This window comes from Hemicordylus capensis, chromosome 3 (assembly GCF_027244095.1).
Source record: "Hemicordylus capensis ecotype Gifberg chromosome 3, rHemCap1.1.pri, whole genome shotgun sequence".
Taxonomy (NCBI): Eukaryota; Metazoa; Chordata; class Lepidosauria; order Squamata; family Cordylidae; genus Hemicordylus; species Hemicordylus capensis.
The window spans coordinates 138,509,416-138,522,101 of NC_069659.1; the positions used below are offsets into that span (position 1 = coordinate 138,509,416).

General features: G+C 44.9%; 1 protein-coding gene across 1 annotated transcript in view; it reads left to right on the forward strand.

The window, feature by feature from the left end:
* Positions 1-4,423: 4,423 nt before the first annotated feature.
* Positions 4,424-12,686, forward strand: part of GCC2 (GRIP and coiled-coil domain containing 2) — a 59,271-nt gene continuing 51,008 nt past the window's right edge. Inside the window, exons 1-5 of the mRNA XM_053309221.1 lie at positions 4,424-4,680; positions 7,720-7,782; positions 9,224-9,308; positions 9,897-9,964; positions 11,931-12,035. Coding sequence (XP_053165196.1) covers positions 4,474-4,680; positions 7,720-7,782; positions 9,224-9,308; positions 9,897-9,964; positions 11,931-12,035 — 528 coding nt within the window. The 5' untranslated portion in view covers positions 4,424-4,473. The remainder of the gene's footprint in view (positions 4,681-7,719; positions 7,783-9,223; positions 9,309-9,896; positions 9,965-11,930; positions 12,036-12,686) is intronic.

Genomic DNA, 12,686 nt, shown 5'->3' on the forward strand with positions numbered 1-12,686 from the left:
GCCTGAACCAAGTTGGGGTACAACAAGGGGAGGCTCTGCTAGACAGCTGCTGGTGCATGGGGCAGAGCCGGTGACAATGGCAGTTCACACCACATTGTCATCAAGACTGGCCATCCTGGTGGTGACAGCAACTGCTGCTGCATCTGAGGCTGCAGAAGTATTGGTTGACTCGCCCGTCCACAATGTTCCTTCCGCTGCTGCCGCCACCATTGCTGCTTCGGCTGCTCCTCTTCCAGGCTCAGCTGCTGTGATGTGATGGAAAGAGGGAATGAGACTGACCCATTCCCAGACCATATTCTGCTTCCTGCAAATCCTTCTCCCCTCCATGTCTAATCACAGCCCAGGAGGAGGAGGAGATGGATACAAGCTACCCAGTTGCCTACCTTTCTTCCCTGGAAAAGTGAGAAAGAGCCAGAAAAGGAGAGGAATGGGCGGCAAGAGTGGGCAACTTCTGGTTCTCCACCATAACGTTTACTTTTTTCATATATAGTTGGCAAAGATGCAATAAAAAACTAATGACTGAAGAAAAACAGTTATCTTGCAATAAGCCTGTTTGCATTAGAAATACCTTTTACTGAAAATGCATTATGATTTCTTACTTTAAAATGTTCAGAGATGCTAATGTACAAAAACACAAGAGCAGTTACATGGTTCAGCATTACGAAATTGAAAAAGCAATGGGGTGTGTCTCTGGGCGCATGAGCCCCCCCCCCACCTGCTGGGAAATAGCCCACTCTTTGCTCTCCCCTCACACCGCCCTGACTCGGAGGCAAGCTGCTGGCTCTCTCTGTGTGGCGAATGTATTAGTGGTGTGAAATTCAATTCACCCTTGAATCAATTTGGGTCAAATTGGGGGTGATTAGCAAATTTGACTCTGAATCAAATCACTGTCAAAAAAGAGGCCCGATTTGGAGTAAAGGAGAATTACCCCTATTCAACCCGAATTGATTCATGTGATTCAAATGCCATTTTGAGTCAAAATGGTGCTCAAAAAACTCAAATAGATTCGAGTGATTTGAGGTTGATTTGTCAAGGCAGGCAGCCTAGCCGGCTGTTCTCAACAAATCAATGCAAGTTTTTTTGCGATTAAATTATATTTATAGTTCCAGTCACTAAACTAAACAGACTGAGTACTCTTACAGCCTTCTGTATCCTGGCCTTTGGCCTGTCTCCTTCTGCATACCAGGATGTTTCCTGGTATGCAAAATGTAGCCAGGAAACAAATGTAACACGATCTCTTAAAAAAAAACCACACACACACACAGTTGCACTTTTCCCCTTATGCCTTTGTTCTTCCACCAATTATGCAGAAATTTAGTCATTTTCTGTATTCAGAGGGCCCTCATAATGTGAGGCCCTAAGCTGTAGCTTATTTAGCTTGTGCCTAAATCCGGTACTGGTTATAGTATAGGCATGCTTCAACCTTGGAGCTAGGACAAAGTAGTGTTGGGACTGCTGGACTGGGAGTGAGTTGTTAAAACTAGAATAGCATTGCGGCAACACTGTGGATTAGAATTGTACAGTAGTTCATATAGTGGCAGTAAGGAAGCAGTGGGGTATACCATACAGACTTAGAACCGTCAAGGACAATGGGAGAACAAGCCATGCTTTCATTGGCTACTGGTAGAATTCTGATTCAATTTCACATCCTGCTGTAACTTCCACGTTGCTCAGCTACTGGCCAATGTAGGGGAAAGAGAAAGTATGAGATATAGGATTACTGCAGGGATCCATTCTGTCCCTACATGAAACTGCTGGGAGAGGTCATCCATGAATATGGGCTGCAGTGTCATCAGTATGTGGATGACACCCAATTCTACCTATCATCTAAGTCAGCAGATATTAGGGAGACAGTGGGTGTTCTGAACCAAGATTTGGAGTTTGTTCTGGGATGGATGGGGGCAAACAAGCTGAAACTTAATCTAGATAAGACAGAAGTGCTTTGGGCTGGTAAAACAGATTATCCAAGCAGTGAGGTAATTCTGTTCTTGGATGGGTCACACTTCCCCAAAAAGGCAAAGTCCACAGTTTGAGAGTGTTTCTGGACTCGACAGTGTCCTTGGAGGTGCAGGTGGTGGCAATGTGCAGAAGCGCTTTTTATCAGCTATGGCTAGTACACCAGCTGCAACCCTACTTGGAGAAGTTGGACTTGACCTCAGTCACTCATGCTTTGGTAACATCCAGAGGGGATTACTGCAATACACTCTACATGGGGTTGCCCTGAAGGTCAGAAGCTTCAACTGGTTCAGAATGCTAATGCAAGGATGTTGATAGGTACAAGTTGCTTCTTGAGTGTCACAACCATCCTATGGCACCTTCACTGGTCACCAGTCTGCTTCTGGGCTAGATCCAAAGTGCTGATCTTGACCTTTAAAATACCACATGGATTGGGGCCAGGGTACAACATTCACCCATATGAACCTGCCAGGGCTCTCTATTCTGCATCTCAGGCCCTGCTCATAACCCCACCACTAATGGAGAGCTGGCTGGTGGGTATTACAGACAGGTCCTTTTTGCTTGTGGCCCCTCAACTTTGGAAAACCCTTCTGGAAGACTTTCACCATGCTCCCTCTCTCAGTGTTTTTAAGAAACAACTGAAGACACATCCTTTCATATAGGCTTTAAAATATTTTATCCACTGCTCATTTCTGGTAGGTTTCTTAGTTTTTAGCATTTTTATTTATAAACTAGTATTTTTAAGCCCGTTATGATAACGGGCGCTAGCTTTCTCTCCCGCCTTTAAGTGTTTTTTTAAAGTGGTTTTTTTTCTTTGTCTCTCTCTCTCGGTTTGTTTGGTTTTTTTCCATTTTCCCCTCCTCCCTCTGTCCTCCTGCCGCCCGCTCACCCGCCCTCCCAGCTTTCCAAAATCCCCTTCCCCGCTCCTCCCCCCAATTGATTACGGGCCAAAAGGGCCCATGAGAAGGCCGTCGCCCCCGCCTATCGCCCACCCGCCCACCCAGCTGCCCGAGCCCACCTTACCCGCTCCAGCACGCGATAGTCGGGCGAAGGAAAAAAAAATTATTCGCACAGTGGAAGTGAGGAGCTCAGGAACAGAGCTCCTCTCTGTACTAAGCTGCTGCCCAAACTGCCGCTATGGACGAAAGGACGCAACGTCCTTTGCGTCCATAGCGGCAGTTTGGGCAGCAGCATAGCAGCAGCTTAGTACAGAGAGGAGCTCTGTTCCTGAGCTCCCCTCACTTCCACTGTGCGAATAATTTTTTTCTTCTTCGCCCGACTATCGCGGGCTGGAGCGGGTAAGGTGGGCTCGGGCAGCTGGGTGGGAGGGTGGGCGATAGGCGGGGGCGACGGCCTTCTCATGGGCCCTTTTGACCTGTAATCAATTGGGGGGAGGAGCGGGGAAGGGGATTTTGGAAAGCTGGGAGGGCGGGTGAGCGGGCGGCGGGAGGACAGGCTTCCCCTGCCGCCTCTTCCCCCCTCAATCACCGGCCGGGCGGTCTCTGGAGGTGCCACTGCCATCCTCCGCGGCTGGCCCGGGCCCTTCACGGTCGGCTCTGTCCCGCTGGCCTCCGTTCCGTCCCCCGTCTCCCCAGCTTGGTCGCTGTCTCTTCTGGGCGAGGCGGCGGCTCTGCCGCCGCCTCGGCCAGTTTCCCCCGCCGGCGCTTCTCCGGCTTCTTCAGGGCGGCCGCTTGTGGCCATCCAAGATGTCCGCCGGGTGCTGGCGGTCGTGGCTCCCTGGCCTGTTCTGGGCATGCGCTTCGCGCATGCCCAGAACCGCCAAGGGAGGCACAAACACACGCTTGGTGTCTGTCCACGGACGGACACCAAGCGTTTTATTAGAGAGGATAGCTTTTTTGTTTATAACCTTTCATTTGAAACTTTAAAAATTGCATACACTTGAAATCTCGTAGTCCGGAAAACTCCGAGAAGGGGGAAATGAACTGCATGCTCTAGTGGGGCAGTGGCTGCAGGTGGCAGGGAGACCCGTGGGTTGCAAGGGGGCTGCCATTTTCTGCCCCATCCCCCTCTTTGCACCCACGCCTGAGGTGTGGCCCACTGTACTCCATGAACTTTCATCAGAGTAAACATCCATAGAGCAGGCTGTACTTTAATGAGGAGGAGGAGGAGGAGGAGGAGGAGGAGGTTGTTTCTGTTGCCCCTTCTAAGGAGCTAAAGATAATCTGATGTATTATTTGGAGTTGGGGGAAGATAAAGAAAAGCCCACCATCCCACCAAAGAAGCAGCAAGAACTTTTTCTCTTAAAAAAAAAGAAGTGGGCTGTCCGCCATGTTGCTTGTTCTTTTGTTACTGGTTGCTTTTATTTTTATTTTACTCTACATAAATCTTGTGGGGTTTTTTTAAAAAGACAACACCAAAAATCCCCAAGGCGAGAAAGCAAACACACACCCCTCCCGAGTCGAGCAGTGGTCTGAGCGAAGCAGGCCGACAGAGTAGTAGGGGCTGAGGGGGATACGGCAGAAGCCTAAGGACCACTCGAGGAGGAAGTCAGTTGTCATGGCAACTCAATCGCGAGCAGCGTACCCGAAACTTGGCCTCGGCTGCATTCGGGCTGGTTTAGTTGACGTCAGAGGTGAGCGCGCGCGGAGAGTCGGTGACGAAGGCGGAAGCGGCACAGGAGCAAGACGAGAGCTGCGGGATGCGGCGCTGAGAGGCTCCCCTCTCGCCCCCTCCCGCCGCGCCGGACCCAGCTCCGCCATGGAGGTAACGGCGAGCGGGGGGTGGGGGAGGCGAAGTGGGGGCCTCAAGGGAAAGAGGCAGTGTGGGCTCTGGGCTGCCTCGCCGTTTTTGCCTTGCCAAAGGTTATCCTTACCTGCGCAGATCTGAACCAGACAGCAGGCTTGGGCAGCTTAGCCGGGTCACTTCCCCCCTGACTGGAGCGAGGGGCCGCCGCCACACTTGTGCAGGGTCGGGGCAGGGGTCTGTGGAAGTGAACACCGTTGGGTTGATCTTCTGCCCGAGAAGCAACAGCCCGCTGCCTCCTCCGCCCCCGCATGCCCCACTTTCCACGAATCTCCAAGGGCAAGCTCCAGATATCTGACAATAGTGATACGAAATCGGGATGAATTCCCCACTCGGAGATGCTCCGCCGCCGTGTGGGTTGCCAACTCCTGCCTGGCTCCGTTGCATTGCCTTTTAGTAAAAGCGTGACACGTGGAGGTTAAACATGGGAAACTTTTTCCTTCCTGGCCGAGCTCTGGTAGTAGCTAAGAGGGTGGGACTAGAGGACCTTCGCTCGCATGTTGTCGTAGGTAGCCTTAGGTGTGCCACTGTGTCTGACTCTTCTCCCCCTGCCCCACATGCAATTTGGGGGTAATAATATTTGGCCTAAGTTGTTGTACTGAGATAATGCACATGAAGCACTTCAACTCTGTTAAGGTGCCATACATTTTATTCCCAACAATGGGAAGAAATAAATCTATTATTAAGATCAGCTTTATTTACTAAATTTCAGTATTCCAGACACTTAACACATTATGTTAAAGGCACAGGAGCAGGGCCTGTAAAAAGCTGGGTATTCAGTGTTGTGTGTGTGTTCTTGGGGTAGCTAACCATGTGAGTTCAGCAACACAGTTCTGGATGGTAAATTGGTTTACAAACCACTTCTTCTTCATCTAGGGATCATTGTAATTGAAGTGCTTAGCGCCAACCCTTGTTTTGAAATGTATGTTGATCCTTGAATCAGCCAGTAGCACATCTGAAGGATTGGGTGATGTGGGTGCCTTTGAGCATATGCTGAGTGGTTACTCAGTGGTGAGCAAATCCACATAACGATCCTTACATTTCCTAGGAATAGAGAATGAGGATAACATTTTGGAAATATCAGAACTATTAGAATCCTATTAGATTGTTACATAATCTATCTCTTTGCCTTGGACTTTCAGAATAACTGGCAGTTTTAATAAATGAGTGGATTGGATTCATTCATAATACCAGCTTGCATTGCACAGAAAATAATATAAAATGTTTACTATTTTATTTATTTGTTAGAAATATTTAATATACCGCTCACTCTGAAGACACTAGGCAGTGTACAAAAACATGCAAAGCAAGACAACATTAAAATTACATTCTAAATTAAAACTAAAGTAACTAACAAAAAAAGAAAAAACCAAATAGGTAAACTACAGGGCAAAAGCCTGGCGAAAAAGAAAAGTCTTCAATAGAGATTTAAAAATCAGTAAGGAAGGGGCTAAACAAATCTGAAGGGGAAGGGAGTTCCAGAGAAGTGGGGCAGCAACCGAAAAGGCCCTTTCACAGGTCCTAGCGCCCCAAACCTTTCGGAAATCAGGAACCGACAAAAGGGCCATCTGAGATTATCTGACCGGACGTGCAGAAGATGCTGACGGGGCGGATTTTGTTTCACAAATAGTAAGAATGTAAAGTGTCGTTTTCTGCTGTTGAGACGTGTGGCCGAACTAGATATGGAATTGAATTTGTCACTTTCTAATTTGGGGCATATCTTAAAGTAAAAATAGCAGTTGTGGGGGAAGGAGAGCAATTTGAACATAAGAATATAAGAACAGCCCTGCTGCATCAGGCCCAAGGCCCATCTAGTCCAGCATCCTATTTCACACAGTGGCCCACCAAATGCTGCTGGAAGCCACAGGCAGGGGTTGAGGGCATGCACTCTCTCCTGCTGTTACTCCCCCGCAACTGGTACTCAAAGGCATCCTGCCTTTGAGGCTGGAGGTGGCCATTAGCCCTCCAACTAGTAGCCATTGATAGACCTCTCCTCCATGAAGTTATCCAAACTCTTCTTAAAGCCATCCAGGTTGTTGGCTGTCACCACATCTTGTGACAGAGAATTCCACAAGTTGGTTAGCCTCTGGGATACTGAGGCAAGGGTGTTAACTCTTTTGTTCCATGTTATTTTCCAGTGAGTTCCCAGAGTTGCTGTGGTCCCCTGAAAGTGTCATTGCAACAAATGAAAAGATGAAATAGAACTGGATATCATTAGTATATTGATGGCACCACCCAAAATCCCCACAAGCCTTACTCATGGGCTTCATGTAGATGTTAAATAGCTTGGGAGATAAAACAGAATCTTATAGAACTTCAGATCCTCTGGAAAAGAACAACAGTCTCCTAGTACTTCTGATGTGGAACTTTTACTCTGATACGAAACATTCTACTTTAGAACATAAGAGCAGCCCTGCTGGATGAGACTAAAAGACCATACAATCCAGCATCTTGTTTCCCATAGTGGCCACCAAGATTCTTCTGGAAAATCCACAGGAAGGACATGCAGAAAAAGCCCTCTCCCAATATTCCTAGCAACTGGTAGCATATAGCCATTGTAACTACTAGCCATTGATAGATTTGTCTTCTTTGAATTCCCTTTTGAAAGAAATCTTACTGGTTCTTCAGGAGGAACTACAGGTTCTTTGATGGAACTAGATTAATATTTTCCAGAAGCAGGGCCTCTTCTGCCATGACACCTTTTTTGTGGTATACTGTCCCTCAAAGAGTCCCAAGAGACTAGCTCGCTTTTAGAAAACAAAGCGGAGGTCTTTTTATTCTAGTAGGCTTTTGTAGTGTAGTGCCAGTTTTACATCTGCTCTGGTGACAATGCTATTTTAAAAGTAATTTCTATTTTATCTGTTCTTAGTGATGGTATTGCTTTGAATTATATTGTTATTGTTGTGAGCTGCTTTTGAGGTTGAGAATAAAGATGAAGAAATATGAAGAGACTCATTCTAATATCTCATGCTTTTTATTTAATATTCATTTCTGCTCTAGCTGCAAGATGGTAGCCAAGAAATGGCAGCTTCTCCTTCAACCCCTGCAACTGGCAAATCAAGGGTAAATTTTTAACATACATAATTTATTTTAATAGTAACTTACAGGTGACCATAGAGTGAGTTCATTAAAAATATTTGTTTTTAAATAAGTGTTGGCTTTGCTTTATCTGAATAAAAATAAGTCACTGTAGTCATTTAAAAAGTCATGCTTGGATGCATCAAAAGTTTATTTGGCAGGTATAGTAGGCAGTTCTTACTGGAAGCAAATGTACTGACAGACCATACCTTTGAAAAATCTGGTCTAAGCATTTTACTTTTCACTTCCTTGTTGCTTATTTGTGCAACTATCTTGTTAAATCAAAATACAGTTTTTACAGCATCCAGCAATTTGCTTAAACTTCCTTCTACATTTTCATGGTTTGAAAAGCATAATATTTTCATATGACTGAAGACATATAGCCATATTCTCTCATTTTAAATATTTTAAATATGGTTATATGTTGACCTGCTTACGACTGTCTCCCTTTTTAGATAGTTAGCCCTTTGGGATAAGGAGCCATTTTCTCCTACCTTTTTGCTATGTAAACTGCTTTGAGAACATTTCTGCTGAAGTGTACAGCAAAGTATACTTCATATAAAGTATAAAGCATGCATATTTTAAATAATAATAATGAAATTGAAATTGGTAATTATTGTTAAGCAGTAACCAGGGCAACAGCATCTTGCTCTTGAGTCTCAGTGAGGTGGGATCTGGGTTTGTGGGGAATGAGCTGCATGGCACTGAATTTTTCTTCAGTATGGGGCAGCTGGGTTATTCAAGTTGCTTCTCTAAAATTTAAAGGGCCAGAATAATTATCTTAAGTATCATCTAAGCAGAAGGCTGGAGCAGGTGAATACACCTATGGAAAAAAATATTTCTGATGGCGAGTCCCCTCCAGGACTGGATTTTTAAGACCTGCAACTTTGCATGTCTGGCGGGGTAACGTTTTTCAGTCTCTGTTTTTTAGAACTGTGTAGCACATTTCTCAAGGTTGCTTGTGAGCGCTGTTGAATTAGATCGGATTCTCCTGGAAGAAGAGAGGAGAGCTGGTCTTGTGGTAGCAAGCATGACGTCCCCTTAGCTAAGCAGGGTCTGCCCTGGTTGCATATGAATGGGAGACTTGATGTGTGAGCACTGAAAGATATTCCCCTCAGGGGATGGAGCTGCTCTGGGAAGAGTAGAAGGTCTCAAGTCTCACCTGCTCCAGCCTTCTGCTTAGATGATACTTCAGATAATTATTCTGGCTTCTTCAAGATAGGGCTGAGAGAGATTTCTGCCTGAAATTTTGGGCTGAAGCCGCTGCCAGTCTGTGAAGACAATACTGAGCTAGATAGATCAATGGTCTGACTCAGTATATGGCAGCTTCCTATGTTCCTAAGAGCTAAATTATACAAGTTGCTTGATGTGCTTAATTTTAGTACTCTTAACTGCAATTAGAACATACATGTTATTAATTTTACAGCTGGATACATTACCCAGAGAAGATCTTATCAAATTTTCAAAGAAGCAAATGATGCTTATACAGAAAGTGAAATTAAGATGTACAGGTAATGAAATTAGTTTTAACTTTTTAAAAGCAGTGTGCTTTTATACATGGGGTGGGGCAAAAAGACATGCTGGCAGATACGTTGCATTAGCTGCAACAAACACAGAGATCACAAGAAAATATCCTTTGGGAGCTCTGAGCAAATTGTGGGGGAAATCTGTCTAACTTGGACACATTCCTGCTATAAACAATAAAATTGAATTTGCTGCATAAAATGAACAGGTTGTGGTCTCATTTTGAAGGATTGCATCTTTCTAGCCAAGGCAGTTCTCAGTTCCTTGGCAAGTCTTCTTGAAAACACTAATGGAATGTTAGTGTATCCAGGTTTCTGTGTAAAGTCAGCAGTAGCTCTTCATTCCAGATTTTATTACATACATTTAAAGATTCAACACTATATACTTCATAGACCCCAGAACAGGGTCTGAAGGCATGTGCTTCTGCAGCCTTGATGAAGCTAAACAAGTCTATCTCTCTTCTGTGCCTGGATGGGAGGTGACCTGAGCCCCATGTACATTTCCTTGAGTTTCGTCATGGAAAGAATGAATGACTAGACCAGTTTAGGAGAAAACATACATTTTTCCCTCCTTAGAATTGGAAAAAGAGATTCAAGAACTGAAAACAAAATCTGCTGCTGGAGGAACAGATGATATTATTCAGGTAGGAATGCATATAATATATTATGTAAAAGTGTTTGATCTCAAACAAATGAGAATAATCTCCTCTTAATCCATACAGTTCATATTCGTCTTCTCATCTGAGAGTTTTATCTCAGACTTTTATCTCACAGTTTTATTTCAGACTTTTCAGAAGTTTATCTTTATCCATTTATCTGTAAATAAAAATATATGTGTTGGAAACTATCTTTGAAAGCAGTGGCTGACATCCAGACTACCAAAGCAGTGTGTGTAAATAGCTCCTTCAAGCATTCACAGCTCTGTCAGTTCCTTTAACATTCAAGTTTTTTCACAACAGAGCCAGCAGGCCCTTCTCCCAGCATACTTTCTTGCAGTCCCAAAGCCCTCTGTCACAGCAGAAACATATTGCTGCCCTTACTCTATATCTGAATAAGGTAGGGCAAGAACGCATTTAAACTTAATGAGTGATAACAAGAACTTTATGTGTTCATTTTGCCTCTTCTCTCTAGATTAGTGTTAAGGTAGATTTGAAGCTGATTTGTTCCTTCAGAGAAAGGAAAACACATTTATTATGGTTGACTTAGCCTGAATTGTATTCCTTAATCAAGTGTCGTTTGTTTGTTTGTTTAACTTGTATACTGTCCAAACTTTCATCTCTGGGCAGTTAACAATGACATAAAAACATTTAAAACAAATATAAAAGGTTAAAACAGATTAACAGTTTAAAAACAGTATAAAATTAAAGCCTACAAATTTAAAAAGCTGAAAAGGCTTGGGTGAAGAGATGGGTCTTCAGCTGTTTTTTAAAAATAGTCAGAGATGGGGAGGATTGCATCTCAGCAGGGAGCGCATTCCACAATCTCGGGGCAGCAATCGAGAAGGCCCATCTCCGTGTGGCCACCAGACGAGCTGGCAGTAACTGGAGACGGACCTCCTCAAGTGACCTCAATGGGTGGTGGGGCACATAACGAAGAAGACATTTTCTTAAATACCCAAGGCCTAAGCCGTTTAGGGCTTTATAAGTTAAAACTAGCACTTTGTATTCTGCCCGGAAACGAATTGGTAAGCAGTGAAGCTCCTTCAGCAAGGGTGTAATGTGGTCTTTCCGAGATTACCCGGAGACCAACCTGGCTGCCGCATTCTCAACCAACTGAAGTTTCCGGACTAGGTACAAAGGCAGCCCCACATAGAGCGCATTACAGAAGTCCGGTCTGGAGGTTACCAACACATGTACCACTGTTTTGAGGTCATTGATCTCGAGAAACAGACGCAGCTGACGTATCAGCCGAAGCTGACAGAAAGCACCCCTGGCCACCGCCTCAGCCTGAGAAACCAGGGAGAGGTGTGGATCCAGAAGTACTCCCAGACTGCGAACCTGTTCCTTTTGGGGAAGTGTGACCCCATCTAGAACAGGTCAGTCAAAATAGTCTCTGGAGTTCTGACCCCGCACAATAAGTACCTCCGTCTTATCTGGATTCAGCTTCAGTTTATTCTCCCTCATCCAGCCCATTACTGCCTCCAGGCAGGTATTCAGGGAAGATATACTATCTCCTGAAGAAGTTAACATGGAGAAATAGAAATAAGTTGCCTTAGATGTGTCTGCATACAATGTTTTGAATAGGTTTCCCAAGTTTGATGGCAGTTCTAGGGTTGTCACACCTGCTCCCTTTCCCTGCCAGAACCATATGTGTATCCCAGTCCAAAACCTGATTGGAATAAATAATCTCTCTGTGAAAGTTTAATATAAATGAACCAGCATCTGCAGATCAGGTAAATGCCACGATTCTGACTGAAGAACTCTGACTTCAGCGCTGAAGCAGGCAGCAACTCAGCTGCCTGCTTCAGACCCTTCCATGCCTGGAAGATATGTTCTGCATGCAGAAGGGCACTTTGGATCCAATGCTGTATGTTTCTCAATATCTTCAGGAGCAGCCAACCTGTGTGTTTGCAGTGGGTGACTTCTCACTCTTCTTCCTTCTCAAAATTAGGCCCTCACAGAAAGGCTTGATGCTGTTCTTCTGGAAAAAGCTGAAATCCAGCAGCAGTGCCAAACTCTGAAGAAAGAAAATGTGAAAAGGCAGCAAGAAGCAGAGGTACTCAATAAGTAGAGGCAATGCAAAAGATTTTATCATTATTCTGGCTTAATAATTTAAATATGCCTTTAAGTTAAAAAAGACTTTTTCTTTTAATCCCTTCATGTTGTAATCTAAGTTTATAGCTATTGTGAAGTGCCCTTCCCCTCATCTTAGACAGATAGACATACGCCCGGTTCAGATGAAACATGGAACCGCGGGGCCATGCCCCCCTATTGATAGGAGGACAGCCCACACAGCCAATTGAGCCGGAGTGAGGGTGGAGCTTCTTCCCTCAACTTTGGCTCTATGGGCCTCAAACTGCAATGCTAGCATTCAGATGTAACACTGGCACTGCAGAAATGGCAAAACTCCACTCTGACTGAAGGTTCAGAGTGGAGTTTAATGAGGGAAACCACGGTTCACTTATTCCCGCTAAATCCATACCCCCAAGTTTGAACGTTTGGGTTAGGAACCTGGAGGTGAAGGGACCTCCAGTTTCCTTTTATGTCTGAACTGGGCCTTTGCCAATTTTAGTTGAATTCTATGGGAATGGGATACTCAGTTGGCCTGTCCTATAGAAAGCAGAAAACAAACAAACAAACCACCCACTTTTGCCTTCAGAAGGCCTTAGTGGCCCATAGCCCTGGATTAGTTTTTCACAGTACCATT